Source organism: Cydia fagiglandana, chromosome 18 (genome assembly GCF_963556715.1).
Source record: "Cydia fagiglandana chromosome 18, ilCydFagi1.1, whole genome shotgun sequence".
NCBI lineage: Eukaryota > Metazoa > Arthropoda > Insecta > Lepidoptera > Tortricidae > Cydia > Cydia fagiglandana.
In genome coordinates this window covers 4,541,083-4,568,839 of record NC_085949.1, presented here as the reverse complement: position 1 = coordinate 4,568,839, position 27,757 = coordinate 4,541,083, and the positions used below count along the sequence as shown (strand labels likewise).

Below are 27,757 nucleotides of genomic sequence, written 5' to 3'. Positions count from 1 at the left end.
AGTTACCCTGCATACAACAACAACAGCATCAGTACAGTCAGACCAAGACAAGTCTGCAGCGGATTTGATAGCCCACGCAGTGCAAGTATTATTTTAAACGTCAAACTTCTATGAAATTATGACGTATAAATAACACTTACACTGCGTGGCCTATCAAATCCACTGCAGACCATTCTTGGTCTGACTATAATCTTAGTATACAGGGTGTTTCTGATCATGGGCCTTTAAATCCAGGGCTCTGTTCCATAGTAAAAGTAGCCCAGTTTAGCGAGTAAAATCAAGCCCTGGATTTAAAGCCCCATGGTCAGACACATACTGTATGTATAATTGCAGAGTTATTGAGGTAAAACATTAAAAACTCGCGCGATCACCAAGTCTTCCGTCGCAAGTTCCGCGTCGCACGCCTTTTCTTACTTTCAGCTTTATGCCTCCTCTTAAGTAAACAATATTGTATAGTGCCATACATTTTGTGGTAACTGTATTGTCAAACGTTATTGTCGGCAAACTAAAATATTACCCAACTAAAGTGGCATACCAGCACACTTGGCTAGACTTAACAATGGGAGATGGACACGACAGATTACTGAATGGCTTAGAGCGCTTTCACATTGTCCGATCCGACATCGGATGTCGGAAGGAAGTAAAGTATAAGACCATCAAAATTATCAGCATTGAATAAACATTAATTTCACTAAAAACTACGAAATCTAAAACTATAAATTACATCTAAACCTAAACTAACCTATAAAAACTAATCAAACAACCCACCCCGCATCGCCCCCGGCGCAAAGGTGCCCATCACACTTGCTGCGTTACCGCGTTGAACCGCGATGGACAACCTCTGCGCCAGGAACAACCCGGAGCGCGGGTCGAACCCCAAGAGAGACCAAGTGTAAGATATATTATATATTATGGAACTGACGCGAATAGAATTACATTGAGTTTTTTAAAGCGGCATATCTGCAATGGCATTATTGTACCTATCTGTGCCATAAAGCTTTTACTAGTATGGCAGACGAATCAAGAAGCTAAAGACATTGATCAACTTAATATTTTTTTTATTATGTCCCGTCAGCCAGGCGACAAATAGTACTATAGTTTGTTAGAAGAAATAGAAATTGTTATATAATTATTTCTACTCAGAATCACGAAGACTATCGATTTAAAAAAAACCGGGCAAGTGCGAGTCGGACTCGCGCTCGAAGGGTTCCGTACCATAATGCAAAAAAAAACAAAAAAAAGCAAAAAAAAAAACGGTCACCCATCCAAGTACTGACCACTCCCGACGTTGCTTAACTTTGGTCAAAAATCACGTTTGTTGTATGGGAGCCCCATTTAAATCTTTATTTTATTCTGTTTTTAGTATTTGTCGTTATAGAGGCAACAGAAATACATCATCTGTGAAAATTTCAACTGTCTAGCTATCACGGTTCGTGAGATACAGCCTGGTGACAGACGGACGGACAGCGAAGTCTTAGTAATAGGGTCCCGTTTTACCCTTTGGGTACGGAACCCTAAAAAAAGAGTAAAAAAAAAAAGTCAGTTTTGTAACGCATGTTCACATACGTTTCGAATGGACCGTCACAAAACTGACACCCAAAATTTGTATCAAAAAACTGGGGACACTTTTTTCTTTGTCCCATTCAATAGTAAGTACTCGTGATTCTGAATCTAAATAACCCAAAAGTAGATGGTTTTTGGAAAAAAGTTAATGGTAAGTATCATTTTTTCTGAAAACCCCCCGAGTACTGACTGCATGTGCATACGTTTCCCCACCCACCCCCACCTTTTACTGCCTACCCCCGTTTCAGGAAATTGTGTAGCGAGGTATGAAACTTTATTGTTTATTGCCGCTTTACTTCATGCCTCATACCTAAACCATACTATACGAAAGCACCATACAGGATATTTTACTTCGAGGTTAATATGTACCTATATATACTAGTAGGTCATTCATACTAAGCAACTTTTACTATGAGACCAGCCCCGAAATCGCGAAAAAATTGGCGGTTTCATACATTTTGGCTCATCAGATGTTTTGTATAGGAGATCCATATTTTTTCATAGCGAGGCACTGCGATCGGACCTTTCGTTCCCACCTATGGTTGTCGCTGCCGACGTCGCAAGTCGCTCAATGTCGTGGCCGGGCCGATATAGGCATTCCGAAACATGTCGCGCGAGTGACTAAAAACAAGTGCAAGTGAGTCTAAACCGTAAAATTGATCAATCTTGCACAAGCGCGCAAAAATATAAAAGCATTTTAAGCTACAACTTTTTATTTTAGACGCTTGCTAATCTGTCCTTAACAAGTTATCAAAATTCATCCAAATTTACGACTCCATCTCGCAGATAAATTATACTTGCTCAAATTTTATTACAATTAGCAAGAAAAGCTTCTCCAGGCTTGGTTGCTCAGATAAATTTAAATGCTCAGACAATATTTTATGGCTTATTTTAGGTACGTTTTACGAGCGAAGACGGGTCTGGGTGAATGTCTGGCTAGGTTTATGTCTGCGACTAGTGGTATTTCAAATATGGCAGGCTTAGGGCTTGTATTTACACGGTTTAAGTATTTATAGTAGGGAATTTATCGCATTGGTGTCGGGAACATCAGACATCTAGACAGAAAATTTTACCTGTTTATCCAGTAACTCATAATATGAGGACACAGTTGAGGACATAGCTAAACTATTGAATGATCTGTCGCCTGGGGTATTTCCGGACCGATACCACCTTAAAACCTTCAAGAAAAGAGCGTACCTATTCCCTTCTTAATGGCCGGCAATGCCCTTACAACCTCTCTATACAGTGTTGCAGGTGTCCATTGGCGGCGATAGTCGCTTACCATCAGGCGATTCGTCTGCTCGTTTGCCTCATATATCATAAACAAAAAATATGTGCCCAGAACTACAAAATCTTTCCACCAAAAATGTAGTTTTTATACCTATTTAATTTTTTTTACGTTTATACAATGACAAATGAAACAATTCACAGTTTCACACGGAAACTGGACTTTTAAGTTTTACAAAGGCATTTGAATATATTTCTTCATATTGTTGGGTCTTCCGAAAGTATATTGCTATACAAGTATACTTATAGCAAATAAACAGAACATTTAATAAGTAAATCAATCTAGGCCTAGGGTATCAATCAGGGCAAAAAAAATAATCAACAAAACATTAAAAAAACCATTTAAAACACATAAAAACTGGAACGCTGACACCATGACACGAAATCGTTCCAAATTTAAAAAAATCGCAAACCGCGCATCTAATTTCGCCGGTCGTTGACCTTTGCAGGATTTAAGCCGCTGTAAATCAACGTTGATTATTAGACGGGCTCGTGGAGGCTAGGCGCTGTACAGCGCTGCAGCTGTTGGCTGGTGTCAATTTTGACGTTTACGCGCGAAAAGTTTTACGAGCAGCAGACGTCGCGGCGCGTCGAACAGTGATGTGACAGGTATTGTTGTAGTCGATATATTGCTGCTGCTTTGGCTGAGATTAGTCTATAAATTATGTATAATGTTTTTAGTTGCTGCTTTATATTTTTTCAAATAATCATATTCTGTTTTTATAATTTTACATTTTTGATGGTTAAATGCCGTTTTATTTAGTTTTCTCAAAAAAAAAAACATATTCAGTATTTGAAATTTTGTCTTTTCTTTCATATCAGTACTAAACAATGTCAACGGCGGATTTCAATTTCCTCCCCGTTACCTACGTTTTTTTATTAACTTAGTTATTTAACGTTTTCGCATAAAAAAAAAACAAAAACGTATTTGTTTGTAGACGTAACTTACTATTATTTTAATTCAATTAGTATTATGTTGGTATTGATTTCCTGTTTTCAGATTTCCATATTTTCTTCTACTTAATAGTTGTGTAGACTATGTATACATGTCCGGGTAGGAAGAGTAGATAAGGATCGTCAACATTGCATGAAGAATAATAAAACAATTGCTTTATCTAACCGCACATTAATAATTTTAATAATTGGTGTTGTCGTGTCAGTAAACTTGGCGTTGTTATATAAACTTAAAAAATTATAATATTTTAACAATCAAGTAATCAACATTAAAAACTGACCAACGTTCAGGTACAAGATAGTAGGGAGAGCTCACATCGCGAGCACGACTCACATTTGGCAGGAGTATCATAACATAAATTCACTTAAATTGTACACAAAGTTGCCTTGACACACAAGCAAAAAACTCCATATTTAATCAGTTAATCTTCCTCGTCGCGGCCTCAACCTTGAACGAAAAATCGATAATATATCTCTCCAACCGCCCCATCACTCAGAGGTTCGTTTTACGACCGTCTCGTACCGCGTTCCATTTTTGAAATGTGTCTTCGCTTGCGGTAGGTCGCTCAACGGCCATCTCCGTATGGGGATCCAGTCCCGCATTTTTATGTGCATTTTTAATGGTGTGAATTTTGTTTATAATGTCGTAAAGGTACATCGTTACCGCGGTTGCAAAAACGATTGACCGGATTGACAGCCCAAAAAGGAACTTTGTATAGATCTCAATTCATTTGTCGGCGAGTCAACGACGACACATATTCATAATATTGAACTTGGCTCTCACTTCACATTTATGTTTTTGTTGGGATATCATTACTTTTTGTAAAGAAATTACTATCAATAACTGATGTTTGAGCTACGTTTATGAAATGTTGTATTTCAAGTTGTAAAGGGGTCAAAAGTAGGTCGAAATGGTTCGTGTAATATTACAAATACAAACGTGTAAAATTTCAATATAAATACTACAATTTTTGATATAAATACTTCAATCACGGGGACTCCCTTTAAAGGTGTCAAAAAAATTTTGACAGAATTTTCAATAGAAAAGAACCAAATATATGCCGCAAAATAGACCTATTCTGTTCCGCCCTAATTAAGTTTCACACGACGCCCCATATGACCATATCTTTTGTTTCTTTCTAATTTAATGGGTTTATGCCCTTAAGCGGATTTTATTGCATTATTTTGTGTTAAAATGTGGGAAAGTTTTAAACACTCGTCCATCCATCATAGCACGTATTGTGCGTGTCTCGGATTGCATGTTGAACTGTCATAAAATTCTGACAATGGCGGATCATTACAATTACATGTAATTTATCGTCATCGAGGTAACCTCTTATTAAATCATGATAGTAAGATAATTACCTTAATATTTAATTAGAGAGTTCACCTTCTTATCTTAAGGAAGTTTGGGGTAATAATCTTAGGCCCACTTGCACCTTTCCACTAACCCGGGGTTAACCAGTTAAATCTAGAGTTACCATGGTTACCAGTACAATTTGACACTAGGTTAACGGTTTAACCGCTTAACCCCGGGTTAGTGAGATGGTGCAAGTCGACCTTGAACAGTAGTTTTTCGGTAAAAAACATTGTGAGTCAACCGGAGAAGTCCCAATAAGGTCAGGTTGTAGAATAAGGGCTTATTTAGACGATGCGAGAACTCGCATGCGAGTTTCATTACACTGCGGTTTTTGATCGGTCGGTTGAATTGGACGTAACCAACAGTCCGCAATGGAACTAAAATCGCATGCTAGTTCGCGCGCCGTCTAAGAGTGACATTCCATTTCCAACTGCAGCTGCAATACTGGTCATTTTACTATGGAAATTGACAATGACAGCGACGCGTTTCCATAGTAAAATGAACAGTATTGCAGCTGCAGTTGGAAATGGAATGTCACTTTAAAGGTGACAGTCCATTTCCAACGACAGCTGCACTACTGTTCATTTTACTATGGAAATTCACAGTGACAGCGACGCGTTCAGTACCGGTAGTGCAGCTGTGGTTAGAAATGGAATGTTACCATAAATCAGCCGCAAGGCTGCGTTTCCACAAGATATGTGCGAGGACGCGTAGCGAGGGATATGTTTGTTAAGAACCAATAGAAAACTGCCGACTAGTGCTGCGCTGAGCGAGGATATAGGTAAATGAAGTGATTCTATTGGTTATTAACAAACACATCTCTGCTTATACTTCTCTAGTGAAAACTGAAAACGCAGTCTCAGACTTGAGCTGATTTAGCGCGCGAACTCGCATGCGATTTTAGTTACATTGCGGAGTGTTGATTACGTCCAATTCAACCGACCGATCAAAACCCGCAATGAATGAGACTCGCATGCGAGTACTCGCATCGTCTAAGGGCCCCCCCACATCTGGCGTCTTTCGAGCGTCGGCGTCTGTCGGCGTCGGTCCAGCGCTATGGAAAATGACGTCGCTGCGTCGACGTTGCGTCGACGTCGGCCATAGAATTGTAGACGCCGACGCTCGAAAGACGCCAGATGTGGGGGGGCCCTAAATGAGCCCTAGGCACGAGATATTATTGTTTTATAATGGGCAACCCTGAGGAACCCGAGTTCTACAGCCGCTCCGCCTCTGCTAAGTAAGCAAAATCGATGCATCGTTAAAAAACTTAAAAACTGCAGTGAGACTACGTAATTTACGAGTGGGTAGTTAATAAACGTTTTGTGGCCGTCGTTAAAGCGCTCGGTCCCTTTCTCGCCCGTCTTTATGGGCGTGGAAGTGCGAGACAGCTATGTATTGCGCTGTTTTTATTGCCTGCATTATGACCTGGAAGCGAGCTCACGGGAACTGCAATGTTTTGGTTGATTTACTTTAAAACTAGTTTTGTTTATTTTAAGGCTCCTCTTCACGTTGGGCCAACGCCATCGAGGGACGCAGCCATGCGGTAGAATGAGATAGCAATATCACTTGCTCCCTCTAACGCATAAATGCGTCCCTCGTTGGCGTTGGCCCAACCTGAAGAGGAGCCTTTAACCTAATGGCTGTGTGAGTTGTAGACCTCGCGAGCCCAAATCCACTGTTGTATGTAGTAATGTTTAGTTTTTATAGTTACCTAATTCCACAAAAGATGTCGCTGTTCTATCGGCTACATCGCGCTGTTAAAATTTTTCGGTACCATCGAGCTGATCTGATGATGAAGACAGGAGGGAGCCGTAGGAACTCTGTGATAAAACAACACAACCTATTTGTGTTTGGGGTTGTTAGAATTTTCTTGATGAGTATTAGTTGTGCGTGGAAAGAAAAGTACAGTCAGCGATAAAAGCTTGTATCAAAAACGAAATGATTGCCAAAAACTTATTTCTGTGACATATGATCAAAAATATGTCCAGAAAAATATTAATATTGCATTGTCTTCCGATAAACATACGTATGCATTTCAGCTCAATCGGAAATTGGGAAGTGGGTCAAATTTAGCATCCGACATTTGACCCATACTAACAAATTAATGAAATTAACATACATACAAACATAACAAGTTAAATAAAAGCTTTTAATAGCTCTGAATATTGGCACCAGCGCCCTGTAGTGCAGGAGGATGATTCGAATTGTATAATCTTGTTATGAAACGGTTATTGGAAATGATTCGTCAGCTGTCACAGACAAAACATCTGTGCATAGTCGCGCCACCCCCTCTGTCACACATAAGGTAATTTTACTCCATGTTCGAGTCGAAAGTGTCTTTGTGTGACGTCCGTGTCTTTGAACGGACCAATCACGGCACGGGATTTCGCTCACCTCGTCCCGCGCACCCCCGCATTTTTGGCATCATCGGTTGCATGAAATGATTGCTCCAAACTCGGTCTAGAGGATTCCTAGTCTATGTCAGCTGTTCATAGTGACACATTACACATTATCGTGGGCGACGCCTTTGATGTTTGCGTAATGCCGACACCGCACAAGAACACAGTAGGGTTGTCACAGACTTACGCAACTGCCCAAGATATATTCCTAAAGTGAGGACGATAAGCACGGATAATTACGTACATTGACCCGCCTATTCTTATCTCTGTCGCGTAATTTATATTGCTGTCCCGCACGCAGTGTCATTGACCGGCATTATGGGCGAGAGCAATAAGTATCATCATCATCATCATCATCAGTCGTTCCCTCAATGCTGAGGATCGTGACATCATGTCCTAATGTTGCTGACCAGTCTCTTCCATAGGCAATAAGTATAGTTAGGGGTCATCCATTAATTACATCACACGTTTAGGGGGAGGGAGGGGGTCAAGAAAATGTGACATATTGTGACATGGGGGAGGGGGGAGACACAAACTTTGTGACGTCACTTTAACTTCATCAGTAACCGAAAATTTATTTAAATTATTTTATTCGCTGTACATTTCAATAACAAGTTTTTAAAACGATAATCGTCTTTATTCGTTTAATTTTCTTTCCTAAGCAGTTTTGGGTTATAAAATTACTAATATCTATATCGTCAAAAATATTTTGATAAAATATTAATGATACTTAGGTACTTACTTAATTCGATTTGGCGATTTCGTAGAAAAAATGTGACGTCACACTAGGGGGGAGGGGTTTGCCAAATGTGACCAAGTGTGACAAGGAGGGGGGGAGGCGTCAAAAAAGCTAGAAATTCGTGTGACGTAATTAATGGATGACCCCTTACAGGGAAATCTCGATAAGTAATCTGACACTTCGATGGTCTGGTATAGGTACCCAGTACTTAATTCGTCACTAATATTCTATGTCCTAGTATACAATGTGCGCTAACATTTTCGCCCTTAAATCTGCCTTAAATGGCTAAGTTTCAGATTAGAGTAAGTAGATTATTTATTTATTAATTTTATAGTAAAATGTACATATATACATACATACATCTGGTTTCTGTTGAAATATTTTTAAATTTTTCAATAATAGTATCTGAAATTAACTGTTGAGTTTCAGAAAGGTTGTCATAATTAGTGATGTGTTGGTCGCAGGTGGAAATAACTAGGGTATCTATATGTTTATCAGAATATGACGTTATGTCAGGTAATATGTGGGGAGCTATATTGAATTTTCTCCAAAAATTTGTGCCTAGAATCAAGGGTTGCTTTACAGTAGGGATAACATGAGCGGTAATAATAGCCACAATATTTTTGTACGAAATTGGTAGTTGAATTGTACCAATAGAGTATATAGGGTAGCCGTCGGCTACAGAGCCTACGACTTTATGGTCGTAATTTATGGTAAAATTGTGGGATAAGAGAATTTTATGGGAATTATTTCCGAAAATAGTTAAAGCACTGCCACTGTCTAAGAGGCCACATAAAGTTAAATTATTTGTCTGGATGTTGACATAAGGTCGTTCATCGTATGGATCTTGAGTGAAAAGTGCTGATGTAGTATTGTATGATGACATAAATAATTTAATGGTATCTAACCATTGGTTCCATTCTGTAGCAGTAGTTTTATTTAAGTTACTTTTCTCCTTTATGCGTTTTTTGGAAATTTATGGCAAACTGTACATTTTGCAAAAGTGACATTTTGTTTGCCACAGCGGAAGCATACTATATTTTTACTTGTACAAATATCTAAAGAATGATCGTTTGTTCTGCAACGCGGACAGGAGTAACGTAACGTAGAAGGTGGTGCTGTTACAGTATGGACCGGTTTATTAAATGGGAATGGTGGTATGTACGGTTGGGAAGGGGGGGTATGGTTAGAATCTTGTTGAATGTTGGTATAGTTGCTAGAGCTATAAGTAGAGGTAGTATTACAGCTTTCGTACCATTTGCACGATTGGAATAATGTGTCTATAGACGTAACATCTGTAGGAACTAATCTGGAACTGTAATAAGGGCTCATGTTTCTACGGAGGATATCTATTTTTTGTTTTTCAGAAAGGGGTTCATGTAATTTGGAAAAGAGGGCTTCCATGGCTGAAAAATACATTATTATTCGTTCATGTTGTTTTTGTTTACGGGAATGTATATTTTGTAGTAAGTTGTGGTCATGGTCATGCAATTCGAAATCTTTTAAGAAGTGGGTTTTAAATGATTTCCAATCTGTAAGGGTTGTTTTCTTTGACCTATACCAATCTAAAGGAGTGCCTGATAAAAAATCGTATATATATTTGTGTAAGCGTTTGTCGTCAATGTTACGCGCAATTGCAAACTCTTCGATGTTTCGAATAAAATCATAAGGGCAACTATCGCCTTTATAGTTGAATTTTTTAAAATCGCTTGGTTTTGCTTCAGAGAGGTTGGTTAATTTTCGAGCAAGTAGGTCTAAATTTGTGGAATCATCTATCAAAGAGGTTGCTGACGCGTAAGTTGACGTTGTTGTTGACGGTTGTGACATGTTAAATTTTGTTTGACATTTTGACAATAATTCGCATATTTTCGAATAGTTGTCAATAATTTCTGGAGATAATTCAGTGGTAATAGAGAGACGTTCTATTCTGTTATATAAATGAAATAAGAAAACCGCTATTCTATCGTGCTTCGCTTGGTTGGTGGTCGCAAGCTGTAGCTGAGAAGAAACTATTGTGAGGCATCTGCTAATTTCGGTGATATCCTGTTCAAGATCATATGGGCTGGAGAGATTCGAACACGGGTCCGCGAATAAATTTGGAGTGAGGAGCTGTCTTAAATCATCAGCCTGCGCGGTGGCTGGGAACTGAATGTTCCTGAGTTTGAGCTCATAGATGAGTTCAGGTTTATTTAATAGTGCTGGATTCATTGTTTATTAAAGTGGATACCTATTACGAAGAGAATAATTGATGTTATCAATATAAATAAAATATGTAGTTATTAAATTTTATTTTTTATTGAATCGAAAGGAGAAGTTTATTGTGATATTAGGCTTAGTTGTGTATATTTATTTAATCGGGTGAAGGATAAGCTATCGGATTATCTCCAACAGTACTGCCGTAAGTCAGGATTGGTTCGCACTTCAGTGACTCCAAGGAGTTTTAAAAACACTTAGGATTGAAACCAATTTGTGAGATTTCAGTGGAAATCTTGGATTGTGTAATTGTATGTGATAGATGTTTTGTGTAATCACTATGTTAAGAGTTTTGTTACGTGGCGCGACAAAAAGCGTAGGACGTTGGCATAATAGGGATTAGAAAATAGATATAGATAAATTGGTATAAGATGATGAATGATGATAGATGTATATGTAATTGGTTATTTAAGGGGGGAATTTTGGTTAAACGGTTGAGGATTAGATAAAAGGTTGGTTGTAAAATAGAAAATTAAATAAAATGATGTTAGGCCGAGAGATATTGCGAAAATTTGAGTTGGGTCGACTATAACCTTTTAGAATTTTGAAAAAAATCTTATGCTAACTATTACAAGATATATAAAATTGATAAAAAAAAAATATGTCTTCAAAAAGTAGCAGGCGTCGGCGTGGAGTAGGAGCACGAGCGTAGCGGAGGAGGCACGAAGAGAAGGGCTGCTCTGCGTCGTAGGGCGGGTGGGTTTGATCACGTTGATGGCGCCAGTGTGAGGGGGCAGATGGGAGCCTCACCAGGATGATGGAAGGTAATCAAAGTCGGGAACCAGGGCGATGATGGGTATTTATTAATTATATAAAAAGGCACCTGTAACAATACAGGTTACGTGTTAACAGATAGGTATGTACGTAATTCAGAAGGTTAGAAATCAAATAACTTACAATATGTGCCTTGGTGATGATGTAGATATATATCTGGAAGGTGTGCAGGGCCACAAAACGAGCACTATACTGAACTGCACGCACTTATGAATTATTACGTTTACTAATAAAAATCACACTTAAACGGTCGTGTTTAGAAACTTGGGAAGTACAGTCCGTTAGATAAAATGATGTTTATCGATCAAAGTATGTGATCGAACTGAAAATAAAAATCATTGAATGGAATTTGGAATAGGATTTGAATTTCAAAAAGGAATTTAGAATTTGTATGGTGCCAGAAATAGTATGAAGGTCGATAGTGTAACGCTTCGTTACACGCACCGTTACAATAATCACGCCTATTTCCCGGAGGGGTAGGCAGAGACCACGGATTTGTAAAATGTATTTCAACGAAATACTAAAACACATCAATATTATGCAGATTTGCTCTAAGTACCAGTAAACCGAATTTTCCAGTAATCCGGCTCTCTTGTGCCGGATTAGCGAGATTGTACTGTAGACTGTACAGAGATACAGAGCGGCGGCAGGCGTGCTACAGAGAAAAGGGTCAATGTACGAAATTCTTTGTGCTTAGCGTCGTTACTTTATCTGAATAGGGCTCCAGGACTATAGAAGATAACTGATGTGTTAGTAATGAGGAAGGTGGGTAATAAATTTAACCGACAACGGATAGTTATTTCATTAATGGCCGTTAAGGTTTTGCTCGTCTTATTTTGATTGTCTATCAAATCAGTGATGTATATTATAATGGCTCCTATACACGATGGGCCAACGCCGGCCACTCCAAAGGACGCATTTATGCGTTAGAGGGAGCAAGTGACATTGCTATCTCATTCTGCCGCATGGCTGCGTTCCTTGGAGTGGCCGGCGTTGGCCCATCGTGTAGAGGAGCCATAAAAGGACAAGTTACGCAGTACATACGCCGACAGATATATCGGAGCGGCCAAGGTGCTCACTAATATCTGGGGGCCTACCGCGAAAACCGAAATTCGCAAATTGCGGGGATCTTTCTCTTTCACTCTCACTAAGACGTAATTAGTTACATCAGAGAAAAATGCCCGCAATTGACGAACTTCGATTTTCGCGGTTGAAATACCTAGCCCTGAACACGCCTCTATCGTCAAGTTGTTAGACTGCGTTTTCCGATATTTGTGAGCACCTTGCCCGCTCCGATATATCCGATGCCGACTGTACAACGCATAATTTAGCGCAAAGCAGCAATGATTCGCAAATGAATTGTACGTACATGTATATTCTCATATGGGCTCCATTTCCAAAATACCTGAGGCCCTGTCAAGCGCGCTCATGAACCTACTGACTTGTAATGTAATAATCAAAGGGATTCGCGAAAAAATCGACATCGACAGCCGAGCGGAGCGCGCGGCGCGAGCGCCGAGCGGCTCGGCTCGCTGCACTGACTGCTGTAATGCTCGTGTTGTAAGTGTCGTGTTACATTGCACCGGAGTGTTACAAGTCAGTATGAATAAAATAAGTACCGTAAAACGGGGTGAGTAGGTTACGCGGGGAGAGGTGGGTTATGAATGGGAAGAGAAGGTTTGAGAGCGGGGTGAGAAGGGATTTTAAGGCTACTGCTACAAAAATAATGAAATTAAAATTTAGCTATAGTTATACGCATAATAATAAAAAATCGATCCAACAATCTTCCAAAATCACCTTTATATGAAAACCCCTCTCACCCCAAATACAAGGCACTACGGGGTGGGGTGGGTTTTCCTCTTTATCGTCAAAGTTATGAAATGGAACTATCCAAAATAAAATAAAAACTAAAATACAAACGTCCGGAACACTTATTATATACACCATTCAGTTCTCATATGTAATAATTTTTAAGAAAAAAAAACCGACTTCCATGGGGGCCGATGAAAGATTACTGTAGATGGTACACTATGTAGAAAAGGAGGTAAAACCACCCACTTTTCTACTAGCATTTCGTTTCTGTATAATGGCTCCTCTACAGGATGGGCCAACGCCGGCCACTCCAAGGGACGCAGCCATGCGGTAGAATGAGATAGCAATATCACTTGCTCCCTCTAACGCATAAATGCGTCCCTTGGAGTGGCCGGCGTTGGCCCATCGTGAAGAGGAGCCTTGAGGGTCGTAGTTCTAGCCTAACCTAACCCACTCCTCAGATAGCAGTTCGGTTCTGTGCGGATCGCAGTTCGAACCTAATCAAACCCACTTTTCAAGTAGCATTTCGTTTCTGTAAGGCTCGCAGTTCTAACCTAACCTAATCCTTGTTCGGTTCTGTGAGGATCGCAGTTCAAACCTAACCTAACCCACTTAATGGCGCATGCCGTGCGGTGTACGGGGGTTTAAGCGGGAGGGGTTAGTAAGATTGGCATCATCGTACTTTATACCTACATTAATTTTATGGTAGGTAATCATAGTTGTTTATTTAGTTAAGGTATCATAGTGGTTTTCTGGATCAAGGTCCGGGTCCGAGTCCGGGTCCGAGTCCGGGTCCGGGTCCGAGTCCGGGTCCGAGTCCGGGTCCGAGTCCGGGTCCGTGTCCGGGTCCGAGACCGGGTCCGAGTCCGGGTCCGAGTCCGGTTCCGAGTCCGAGTCCGAATCCGGGTCCGAGTCCAGGTCCGGTCCAAACCGGATCCGGGTCCGAACCGGATCCGGGTATGAGTCCGAGTCCGGGTCCCAGTCCAAGTCAAAATCGAAATTCGTAATCACCAAACGTGTACCATGCGTCATTGAAGAGTTCTGTTCTGGTCATCATCAGCAGTTCCACTTCATCAAATGCGACAGTTTTTAATGTAAATGCTTGATTTTATGATGAAAATACAAAAATCTCTATACGCATGCCTTTAAGATTTGAGGAGTTCCCTTGATTCCTCATGGATCCCATCATCAGAACTCGAGCTTGACAAAAATGTGGCTTAAAAACTTAACTTGCTTAACAAACATAACGACGAGGACAAATCGCCAACCGTGAACTATGCGTCGTTGAAGAGTTCTGTTCTGATCATCATCAGCAGTTCCACTTCATCAAATGCAACAGTTTTTAATGAAAATGCTTGATTTTCTGATGTAAATACAAAAATCTCTATACGCATGCCTTTAAGATTTGAGGAGTTCCCTTGATTCCTCATGGATCCCATCATCAGAACTCGAGCTTGACAAAAATGTGGCTTAAAAACTTAACTTGCTTAACAAACATAACGAAGAGGACAAATCGCCAACCGTGAACTTAAAGAAGAGTTCCGTCGTTAAAGAGTTCCGTTCTGATCATCATCAGCAGTTCCACTTCATCAAATGTCACTTTTTTGGGTGTATTGTATATGCTTGATTTGTTGATAAAAACCCAAAAATCACTATATGTATGCCTTTAAGATTTGAGGAGTTCCCTCGATTCCTCATGGATCCCATCATCAGAACTGGGTTTTGACAAAAACGGGACCAATCTGTATGCATATACATTCAATCAAAAAAAGAACTTTCAAAATCGATCTAGTAATGACGGAGATATGGAGTAACAAACAAAAAAAAAAAAATAAAAAAAAAAAAAAAAACATACAACCGAATTGATAACCTCCTTCTTTGAGATTTGGAAGGCGGTTAAAAATAAAATGTTATCGAGGTTCGAATTTCAGTTTTGACCCTACTCACCCCATTTTACGGTAAGCATTCTTTGTTGCACCTGTTGTAGGTTGTACATAGGTGACGGAACTACCAACGTTTCCTGCTGCGCGAAAATTATAATCTTCCTCGCGTTTGTCCCGGCTTTTCGCCACGGCAGGGGCTTGCGGTCCGCTTGGCAACTAATCCCAAGAATTGGCGTAGGTTCTAATGTTTACGAAAGCGATCATCTGACCTTCCAAGGCAGGGGGAAAACTAAGCCTTATTGAGGTTACTCTGGTTTCTTCACGATGTTTTCCTTCACCGAAAAGTGACTCGTAAATAATTAAATATCAAATGATATATCGAATCGAAAGTACTTAAAAACCTCATCGGTACGAGCAGAGGTTTGAATTTGAACCCGCGATCTCCGGATTGAAAGTCCTCGCTTACCGCTAGGCTAACAGCGCTTCCTGAAAGTTTGTGGCCTGAAGTCATTGTTAAACTCATAAATAAATAAAAATGGACACTTTAACATACAAATATAATGTTTTCTTAAAACCAACGAAATAGTAAGAAACACAATTTAAAGGTAATTGCGTCGTTTCAAATATGTTTCGTAGTGGTCGTATAGTGGCTTTATAACCCATCAGCTGCTGTGGCAGTCTGACACCCTCGTTAAAAAGACGTTAAATTAAAGACTTCTGCTTCTGGACATTACAGTACAAAGTTATTGGCGCATTATGTGACGAACAGTGTTATAGTTATCGGCATTTTAACCCTTATTCAACACAAAACAGGGCGGCTGATTCGAACGTACGTTTTATCATCATAATGATATCTCTAAATGTTACCATTTTCGTGAGCATTATCCCTTTCTTGTTCTTACATTACCTATTGGCAAAAGTGGCGAATTTAAGGTAAGTAGGTATTTATACTAACCCTTATTATCATTGAACTGCATCATTACAGTGTTTGGTTAATATTAATACTTAGGAATGTCATTAACGGGTCTAACGCGATTAAATTTCATTGGTCATATGTGGTGTGGTCTTCCGTGACCACAGCTAGTGCAACCTGGCTGAAACGTCGGATAAAAGGTAAAATAATACAATTTAATCAGTTGTTCGGAGCTGTCAAATTGGGTTTACAGGGCTGACAGGCCGATATCAAAAAGAATAGATAGTATAGAGGGGTCCTGTCATTGTAAATTTTGTAGTCACAGTACATTTACCGCCATCTATCGACACACGACCAAAACTCAAAATGAAAATGTATAAAAATATCAAAAAAATGTATGTATAAGGATATATGATTTTATTATTTTTATATAATTTTGATCCATGTTCATTCACTGACATCTATGTGTTAAAATTGTTAAATATGAAACGGTGCCGTCACGCCATCTAGCCGAGGATAGGCTAAAGGTGTGTGCGGCGTCTATCCGAGAATGACTTTTTCTTGATTTTCGAGGCACGTTTTTTCCTTAGACTTTATTCATCTTATACGAAGTTACATATGTCTTTGCCGATATCGTCCGGCGGACTGGTAATCAGTACCCTTAAAGAATAATATGGTCGGATTACGGTCGGCCAACTCTAATAATATATCAATCTTAAAAAAACTTTTGCAACTGTTCTCCCATAAGAGAGTTTTCTTATTACCTATACCCTCGATACGGGGCCGTCTTAAACTATGCTGGGGCCCTTGGGCATAGGGTTGCCAGATCGAAAGGCGCTATTATTGGGAAACAATATAAATTTGTCGGGATTTTGGGACTTAAGTCGGAAAAAAAAATACATTCAAATTAAATTAATTGTATTAAAAACAACAATATTCTACATTATTGGCACTACGTCAGCTCGCTCGCTCGACGACAGTTCGGAACTTGAAATTACTGTTTTATAACGTGGAGCTGTTTTTCGGGACAGTTTACACTTTGGCGGGAATCGGGAACAAATGCAAAAAATCGGGAGAATCCCGCCAAATCCCGACCATCTGGCAACCCTACTTGGGCACATAATAATTTGGGGCCCTTTTGGAAAGTAAAAAAAGCAAAATTGAACTAACATTTTTCTACTACAATGACCTTCTATTTGTTATGGGTAATCAAATATACTTTTACTGTCTGATCTCGGGGCCCCTGAGGATGGTGGCCTTATGGTAAAGACGGAACTACCCATACACCGGGGGATGGGATTCCATTCGGACCGGGGCGGAACGTATCCGTTGTAATACTATTACTTAATGTTACGCTACGTCTTACGTAGGCGAACAACGCGCGAACGCGGCGCGGCGCGGCGCGGCGAAATCAATCCTTTGATGCCCATAGAAGTGTCCTACGTAAGCGATCTCGTTGCGAACGCGGTGCGGCGCGATTTGCACGCGAATGTCAGGCGCCGCGTTCGCGCGTTGTTTGCCTACGTAAGACGTAGCGTTACGCAGTCAACCATATATTATTACCTAATTACCGACGGTTAACAGGTCCTTCCTGACTTGGCTAATTGACTCGGACGCGCCACGCCCCGGTTGGGAAATATTACATACTGCATGTATAAGTAGGGAAAGGGCCTTAACCGATAAGTCTATTTGATTGACGATGTATGTTGCTACAATAATACACACTTATAGTACCAAAGACAATAGATAGTAAAGAGGGTAATTGTCATAGTAAATTTTGTAGTCATACAGTAAATTTACTGCCATCTATCGACACAACATTAAAACTAAAAAAAAACTGCTAACCACGGCTTTAGGCCGCGGACTGGACGCACGCGACCGGAGGAGCGGCGAGCGGCAAATAAAGGTGACAGTCCATTTCCAACGACAGCTGCATTACTGTTCATTTTACTATGGAAATTGACAATGACAGCGACGCGTTCAGTACCGGTAGTGCAGCTGCGGTTAAAAATGGAATGTTACCATAACGGCCATTCATACATTACGCTCGATCAGAAGTATGAACGTACATGATTTGTCGCTCGCCGCGATCTTATACTATACCTACTTAGCTAAAGGTGGGTTCCCACGGCCGGCCCGTGTTATTACAGGGCGCCACGCCTGCGGATGCCTGTGCGGTTGATTACGCCTCGCGCCGAGCCATCCCGACGGTGCGAGTCGGCCTGTACCCGCCTGTCGTTACCGATAGTCCAACATGTGAGCGTGTACTGTACGCGTACGCCCTGTCCCAGTCGAAATGAACCGACGCAGACGCGCCCCTACAGGCCGCGACAGGCACCGTCGTGCCGCGCCTTTGAAGTTACTGACTCCCGTCGGACCGAACGCGTGACGACAGGCGACCACAGGCCTCGTCGGACACGATCTGTCGGCCTGTAAAGGCGTGGTCAGATCTGTGAACTAACGGGCCATGGGAAACCGGCTTAATATGTGTACATACCTGTCGCGGCGCGGTGTGGGGCTACAAGTGCGCTGGCGGCGGCGAGCGCATAAGCGGCACGGGCAGGTGCGGCGCGTACTCGCGCGACAACACGTAGCGCGGCGAGCAGCAAAACGACTCCTTGCGCGCTTGTAGCTCCAGCAGCGAGCACAGCGAGCGCTCGTATAGCCGCCACTGGTGCACCACCCAGGAGGCTGCAATTAACAAGACACAGGTATAAATACAATCTGAACAAAAAACTACCTTGTCTACCGAGCATTTCAACTGACTGACTTGGGAAAACCAGGAGGCCAATTCGAACGTACATTTTGATATCTAAATTACGTAATTTTTTTTTTGTATTTCGCACGTGCTTGACCTTACATCTGTTGGCGCGAGAAAGACTGCCCGTAAGTATGATAACATAATTACATCATTTTGATGCCACAGTGTGAGCTTTTAATGGCCTCCAGTTTGAATTTAGTATGACTGTTACGAGTGTCATATGTGGCGGAGTAGTAGCGTCAAGCGAATTAAAATTCCGCTGCCAATTAGTAGAAGTGGGATATCGTTTGCGATAGTAATCGGTTTTTACGCTCGACGCTACAAGCGTCAGCGTACAACGATTTCACTTGGAGCGTTTTTTTTTAACTTGATGTCATGCACACAATATCTTTATAAACTTCGTGGTAAATGTAAATTTTAAATGACCTGAACTTACATATAAAAAGAAATATTGCAGATCAAAGATCCATAGGTGTTAGAAACAATTTTGACTTAATAACTAAGTTATATTAGCATATCACCATCTAAGTTCAGGTCACTACATCTACATGTAACTTTAAACAAAATTAATAATTGATTTAAGCATAACATAATATTCGCAGATTGCCACAATAATAGCTAAATCTCATTAATTATAGTAACACAATTAGTACCAATTTGCAGTCGCATTGCAGATCAGTGATAAAATATTAATCACAAATGCATTAATGTGTCATTCAGCTGCCATTGTGATGTGATTATGATATGATGTACGGTTGTCCCACAACGCAACAACTGTCGGCCCGATCCTTCGAACTTTAAGTTACAATTAATAAATCTAGAAACTATATGGATTATATATAAATAAATAAATAAGATATTTATTAACCAACACAAAAATTGTGCAGTAAAATGGATGACACTAAGCGAGACCGCTGATTTTCAGTCCCCAACCAAAAAAATAAACCTAAAGCAAATTCTTAATTAAGTTATTAAATCTAACCTAACTTACTGACTAACCAGACGAATACAACAAAAACGTGACTTTTGACACTAAGACTTTGATTATTCATTGACTTGTTTTGAGCCTGGGGTCCGCTTGACAACTAATACGTGCTAATACCAGGAATTGAAGTAGGTACTCATTTATAGTAAGAAATAAAAATGTGCGATAATTTGAGAATAGAGAAACAAGTGAATGACAAAAAAGGTATGGGTAGAAATTCGCGTGGGAAAAAATGCGAATATAAAATTTGCTATGCGGAATTAACAATTTTGAGGAAAAGATCTATAAACTCGTTTCTAGATCTATTAATTGACGTATATTAAAGTTCGAATCGGGCAGTATGGCTGCTCTCCTGCCGAGGTTTTCTCGAAGGGGTTTTCAAGAGTGTACAGTTTGTGTGGTGGGTTTTCCAAGGGCCGACGCGCATGTAACACCCCCGGAGCTGTAGGCGTTAAGACTACTACATAATTTTTAAGAAAAAAAAACCGACTTCTGTGGGGGCCGGTGAAAGATTATTGTAGATGGTACACTATGTAGAAAAGGAGGTAAAACCACCCACTTTTCTACTAGCATTTCGCTTCTGTAAGGGTCGTAGTTCTAGCCTAACCTAACCCTTGTTCGGTTCTGTGAGGATCGCAGTTCAAACCTAACCTAACCCACTAAACGGCGGGGGTTTAAGCGGGAGGGGCTAGTAAGATTGGTATCATCATACTTTATACCTACATTTTATGGTAGGTAATCATAGTGGTTTATTTAGTTAAGGGTATCATAGTGGTTTTCCGGGTCAAGGTCCGGGTCCGAAACCGAGTCCGAGTTCGGGTCCGAGTCCAGGTCCGAATCCGGGTCCGAGTCCGGGTCCGGGTCCGAACCGGATCCGGGTATGAGTCCGGTTCTCGGTCCGAGTCCGGGTCCCAGTCCAAGTCAAAATCGAAATTCGTAATCACCAAACGTGTACTCTATGCGTCGTTGAAGAGTTCTGTTCTGGTCATCATCAGCAGTTTCACTTCATCAAATGCGACAGTTTTTAATGTAAATGCTTGATTTTATGATGATAATACAAAAATCTCTATACGCTTGCCTTTAATATTTGAGGAGTTCTCTCAATTCCTTATGGATCCCATCATGAGAACTGGAGCTTGACAAAAATGTGCCTTAAAAACTAAACTTGCTTAACAAACATAACGAAGAGGAAAAATCGCCAAACGTGAACTATGCGTCGTTGAAGAGTTCTGTTCTGATCATCATCGGCAGTTCCACTTCATCAAATGCGACAGTTTTTAATGGAAATGCTTGATTTTCTGATGTAAATACAAAAATCTCTATACGCATGCCTTTAATATTTGAGGAGTTCCCTCGACTCCTTATGGATCCCATCATCAGAACTGGAGCTTGACAAAAATGTGCTTTAAAAACTTAACTTGCTTAACAAACATAACAAAGAGGAAAAATCGCCAAACCTGAACTATGCGTCGTTGAAGAGTTCTGTTCTGATCATCATCAGCAGTTCCACTTCATCAAATGCGACAGTTTATAATGAAAATGCTAGATTTTTCTAATGTAAATACAAAAATCTCTATACGCATGCCTTTAAGATTTGAGGAGTTCTCTCGATTCCTCATGGATCCCATCATCAGAACTCGAGCTTGACAAAAATGTGGCTTAGAAACTTAACTTGCTTAACAAACATAACGAAGAGGACAAATCGCCAACCATGAACTATGCGTCGTTGAAGAGTTCCGTTCTGATCATCATCAGCAGTTCCACTTCATCAAATGGCACTTTTTTGGATGTATATGCTTGATTTGTTGATAAAAACCCAAAAATCACTATATGTATGCCTTTAAGATTTGAGGAGTTCCCTCGATTCCTCATGGATCCCATTATCAGAACTGGGTTTTGAAAAAAACGGGACCAATCTGTATGCATATACATTCAATCAAAAAAAGAATTTTCAAAATCGGTCCAGTAATGACGGAGATATGGAGTAACAAACATAAAAAAAAAAAAAAAAATAAAAAAAAAAACATACAACCGAATTGATAACCTCCTCCTTTGGGATTTGGAAGTCGGTTAAAAACCAAAAATGTATTTACACATTAGTTATGTCTTAGAGGAATGTAATAGTATTTTATACAATCGTGATATAATAGAGAGCTTTTCAGTCGAGTACCGTGTTTAGGCAACGAAGCTTGCTGAGTTGCCTAAGTTAGGTACGAGATTGAAAAGCTTGATTATATCACTATTGTATACAATACTTTATCTACGAGCCAAAAATAATAATACTTTAAACTAGTAGAATCATACAAACAAATCAAACCAAAAGTATTCACAGCTAAGATACGCGAGCAGCCGCGATACCTTAATACTGGTACGCGCCCCCGCCGCCGCGCCCGGCGCGTTGGTCAACGACACCTTCTCGTAACTCATGAGGCCCTGGTACTTGCTCCGCGCTAAATTCAATTTTTAGACAGTTTTTTTCTCGGTTTTGGCCACCGTAGCCTATGGAGACTAACAAGCAACACTAAGTGGTTTTCGTAGTCTATGGATGTTGCTATTTTAAGGGTGTCACATGCTCGTTTCTGACTTATGAACCAATTGTTTCTACTATACAACCTAAAATAAATAATTAATTTGAGCTATGGTTTTGTTTCGTCCTCTCGATCGCGGAGAGCTGTGATTGGTCAATTTCATTATAGTTGACTAAACTGTATCGTAATGAATATTATAGTTGAGTTGGGAGCCCACACATTAAAAATACCCAATTGAAGTTTGGTATATGAAATCTTAATTCAAGAATTATAGTCGACGAGTAGATAAATATATTTTTAATACAGTTGCTCAAAAAGTGCTACTTTACGTAGCTGTTTAGCGTGCGGAAAGTTGGTTATCTCGAACTAGTGCTTTTTACTTTTCCAATTTTTTTAAATTTATACTTGTTCCAATTCACGACTACTTATTGATGAGTGTTAATATTAGTTTCCTTTAAACGTCGTAATCAGCATAAAAACCTACCGTTAATGTAAGAATACGAAAAATATTACATACCTATTTCATATTTAATTACTTACCTCTACATCATTATAACACGTTTATTTTTTAATATTCAATATTGAAAATTCCGAATGGAACGGAATAGCTGCCAAACGCCCATAGATATAATATACTTAAAGACGACGTCTAACCGAGCTGTCACTGTTACCACTTTTGTTTAGTGTACGATTAACAATGTTTTTCTTATTTTTTCGCAACTGTATTAAAAAACGTCGTTCGATACACGTGCGGAAATGTCATTCTTCACTCGTCCCGAGTCTTGCCACTCGCCTGCGGCTCGTGGCAAGATATCTCGGTACTCGTGAAGTAATGACATACCTTCCGCACTAGCATCGAAATGTACTATTTTGGAACGTAGGCTTGTAAAGATGTTTGTGAACTCGTGGAGCATTGGCGGAACGCCATCAGGTATGGCCAGAAACGCACTGAGTGGCTCAATATATTAGCTGATAAGACGTACTGACTGCGTCAACAGCACATCACTATTTACGCCAAACACTTCAATAGGGGATATTACCACAGAAGAAATAATAGTACTACCGTACAGAAAGGACACTTCCTACAAACCCGAAGTTTGACAGCGATTCAGGGTCGAATCATGCTATCCCTTTGTAATATATGGCAGTATCCCTTTCGGCTATTTAGGGTTGTCAAAATTCAACTGATTATCTTATCTGTGGTCGTGCACGCACAAGGAAGTCAAGTGGTGCCAACCCTAATCATTGCTCGGAGCAATGCTGAGCCGAGCGGAGCCGAGTTCGACCGAAGTCAGGAGTGTCTCCCCACTAGGGAATGCAAATCGGTTATAACCGTAACCGAAATATTCGGTTATAACCGAATATTTTGACAAAATTTCATAACCGAATATTGGAAACTCGAATAACCGGTTACGGTTATTTATTTATGACTTAAATTCTATGTTTTTATCATCTAATGACTACAAAATGCTGCCTTTTTGCCTGTGACGCCTGTGACTATAATTTTTGTCATTTGTGTACTTTAATAATAAAGTATTATTTATAAATTTTTTTTATTGAATATTGTATCATGTCCAAGGTCATATTTTACTTTTACTGTATTTTGTGTGTTTTATTAAAAAACGAAGACTTATACTCACATTCCCTAATACTGTACCTTCGTTTTCGTTATGTTTTAATGACTTCATTGTTATTTTATCATTTTTTGACGAAAATAACCGTAACCGATTATAACCGATATTCGGTTATTTTTCGGGCATAACCGTAACCGAAACCGGTTATGAAGTTTGGCCGGTTATTGCATTCCCTACTCCCCACTGATATTACTGCAATGTTCTGCCGCCAGAGTGCAGCACTCTAGTAAATTCATAGACTAACTTATACATACTGTGCCTTAAACTGTTTTTTGACAAGTTTTCACACACAATAAAATTCTGACATTGATGCACCAAGGCGGTTTGTTTAGAGGTAGCCTATCGCGAAACGCGAAATTCGAAATTTCTTTATCTGGCTCTCTATCGACCGAATAAGCAAGAGTGATAGAGAGGCAGAAACCGAACTTTCGATTGTCGTGTTTCACGGTAGGCCATGTGATTGACCTAGTGACGCATGATGTGTCATTGATGATGTCAATGAGGTTTGTTTACTGTATGTGCTAATGGTGCCACTTACGCAGAGCTTCGCCTAATATTCCCTATTGAGAGAAAGAAACACTGTAGGTATAGGTAATTCCAATCGGGACTAAGTTATTAATAAATAAATAAATAAATAAATAAATATTTGGGGGACCTCTTACACAGATCAACTTAGCCCCAAACTAAGCAAAGCTTGTACTATGGATGCTAGGCGACGATATACATACTTTTATAGATAAATACATAAATAATACATTTCAAAAAAATATAGTACTTTTAGATAAAATACTAACCATAAGTGTAATATACGTTTAATTGGAAATATAGTATTTTAGCGTACTATATACTTTTCCAAAAGTATATAGTACAGAGAGCCAAAATATAGTACAATTCTATATAATATAGTACGGTTGGCAACCCTAGTCACTACCCACTAGGCCAGACCGGTCGTCATAGATGTCGTAATGTTGATAGAGTGTAATATTGGTAAATTATTATGCAGTAATCTAGCGTGTCTCATCGATGTGTCAGTAAGTCATACAGTCATGAGGTCAAACCTGCAGAATGTGCACCTGTAAAACCGAAATGTAGGTATAGTTCCGCTGGCCGAATATTCGGCGGCAGGATACCGGATATTCGGCCAATGGTCAGGCCGAATATCCGGTATCCGGACACAACTACTATCCGTACGGAAACAACTATCCGTTGCATCTCTAATATATATGTAGCTAATGTGCCATCCTAATTTGAAGATTATATCAACGTAACGAGCTTACACATTACCCCTGTGTGCAAGCGATCGAGACATAGCCAAAATCATGCATAGTGCTGTCCCGTTCACACACATTGTGATAACCGCGAAAAAGGGAAAAAGCAGGCACAGTAAATTATGAGCTAAAGACGTAAATTGGTCATGAAAATGGCTAACATACAAAAAATGGATCTCGGCCGCTCTGGTTTCCTTATATGTACATATGTGAAGAAAAGGGAATTCGTAAACAAACTAATAAAGCAGGCTTAATTGTTGTGAATCCTGTTTTTTCGAGATTGTTCCACAATTAAGCCTGGTAACGCGGCAAGTATAATGGGCACCTTTGCACCCGGTACAGCCCGCGGAGGCCATTTAGATTAAAATATTTTAATATTTAGATATATTTAAGTTACTTTTGTATGATTTTGATTATTTATGTACCATTAACCTTTTGTATAATAAATTTCCACAATTGTAGAGAAATACAGACGCATAGACGTGAAAGTTCAATAATTTAAAAATGTATATTTCAATGAATTTAAAAGTGGAAAAACCGGGCAAGTGCGAGTCGGACTCGCGCACGAAGGGTTCCGTACCATAATGCAAAAAAAAAACAAAAAAAAAAGCAAAAAAAAAAAACGGTCACCCATTAAAGTACTGACCACTCCAGACGCTGCTTAACTTTGGTCAAAAATCACGTTTGTTGTATGGGAGCCCCATTTAAATCTTTATTTTATTCTGTTTTTAGTATTTGTTGTTATAGCGGCAACAGAAATACATCATCTGTGAAAATTTCAACTGTCTAGCTATCACGGTTCGTGAGATACAGCCTGGTGACAGACGGACGGACGGACGGCCGGACAGCGAAGTCTTAGTAATAGGGTCCCGTTTTACCCTCTGGGTACGGAACCCTAAAAATTACTGTCTTGGGTGAGACTTGAATTCGCGGCCTCTTGATCGATACTCCAGCGCTCTGCCATCTGAGCCACCAAGACCTCATCCATATCCAGCAAATCTTTCCACCATATGGGTCAAGGAGACCCGATAACGTCGGAATTAAAGGTAAAAACACTGAAATTATATCGCGGTAGACCCGTTTCTGTAATTACGAGTACATTAGTTTAATAAATGTAGGTATTAAGTGTAAGTGGACCCGGGTATGTCCTTAAGCTACGTCCAAAACCACCGGTGGACGGGCAGCAGCGTCCCTCAAATTCGGTGTACTCGACTGCGATCGCCAACCCGCCTGCCAAGCGTGGCGATTATGGCATTCACCCCCCATCCGGCACGTATGGAGGTCCAAGGGGGAGGCCTATGTTCAGCAGTGGACGTCTTATGGCTGAAATGATGATGATGATGATGAGGTATTAAGTACTACTGTTAGTGTTAACGGAAAAATGGCGACGTGCGACAAATAGCGCTTGCCAATCCCCGATTGACAGCGTGGGAACTCAAGAGATCGCCTGCGCTGGCGCACGTAATGGCGTCGATTACGTTTTTAAGGCTGAATCTCGTAAAAGATACACTCAATGAATTTAAAACTCTTAATTACAACTGCTCGGTCATGAATCACAGCGACTTAAAAACATGGCTATGTGAGAAAATTTTCTTGGTAGTTTAAAGCTGCGTTCTTTCGGAAAAATTTACCAGAAGTGTTCGTAACTTAGAGGAAGTTTTTTTAGATAGGACATACTTCAAACTTTATTATTATTATTTTATTTTAGTCTTTATTGCACAATACATGAAGGTACAAATGGCGGACTGCCTTAAGGCATTCTCTACCAGTCAAACTTCAACATTTATTGGTCAGCAAACAGGCCACAAGGGCATTTTTATACGTCAATATAGCATAACGGCTCGAGCCCGGTACTAACTTTAAAATTCGAATCGGGCAGTAAGGTGAATTTCGTCGGGTGACAAGCAAAAGTCACTAACTAACACCATTGAAATTATTGGACAATAAACCGTGTTACAAGTGTAATAAAGTGGATTGTTACTTTAATTTTTGATAGTACTTAGTGACTTTTGCTTGTCACCCGACGATATGCACTTATATTGTACAGAATAGGAACCCTATCTTTCTACCAAAATTTACCAAAACTCGGCGGTAGCACGGTCGCATTTTTGTCGCCCGTCACCATGCCTGTCACGTTCTAACCAGCATGTAAGTGCGAAAGTGGCGAGCATAGTGACAGGAGATAAAAATGGAAACATGCTGCCATCGCTGTTCCAATGAAACCGAGAACAAAATAAAAATCAGCCTCCAAATCTACGCCATAGCTTTTCTGTCAGTTTTGGCACCGTACCTACAGTTCAATAACATCAGGCTTCCTCTACACGATGGGCCAACGCCCAACGCCGGCCACTCCAAGGGACACATTTATGCGTTAGAGGGAGCAAGTGATATTGCTATCTCATTCTACCGCATGGCTGCGTCCCTTGGAGTGGCTGGCGTTGGCCCATCGTGTAGAGGAGCCATTAGAATATACTTCTGTACATTTATGAAGGCTCCATCACACAAGCGCGTTTTGCGGGCGGCGCGTGAGTGGGACGCGCCGCTTTTACTACTTATAAAGCACTCACGCGGCGCACCGCGCGCTGCCCGGAAAACGCGCCCGTGGGCCGTGTGACGGAACCTTTATGGCGGAGTGGGTACTTGA

The 27,757-nt window shown here is 40.2% G+C and overlaps 1 protein-coding gene across 2 annotated transcripts in view; it reads right to left on the bottom strand.

Moving 5' to 3' along the window:
- Positions 1-27,757, bottom strand: part of LOC134673250 (protein doublesex-like) — a 313,376-nt gene that overhangs the window by 63,278 nt on the left and 222,341 nt on the right. Inside the window, exon 3 of one of the 2 annotated variants that reach the window (XM_063531213.1) lies at positions 18,435-18,628. In XM_063531213.1, coding sequence (XP_063387283.1) covers positions 18,456-18,628 — 173 coding nt within the window. In that variant the 3' untranslated portion in view covers positions 18,435-18,455. Of the gene's footprint in view, positions 1-18,434; positions 18,629-27,757 lie in introns of those variants that run through there. The other variant, XR_010099440.1, reaches the window with a different exon arrangement.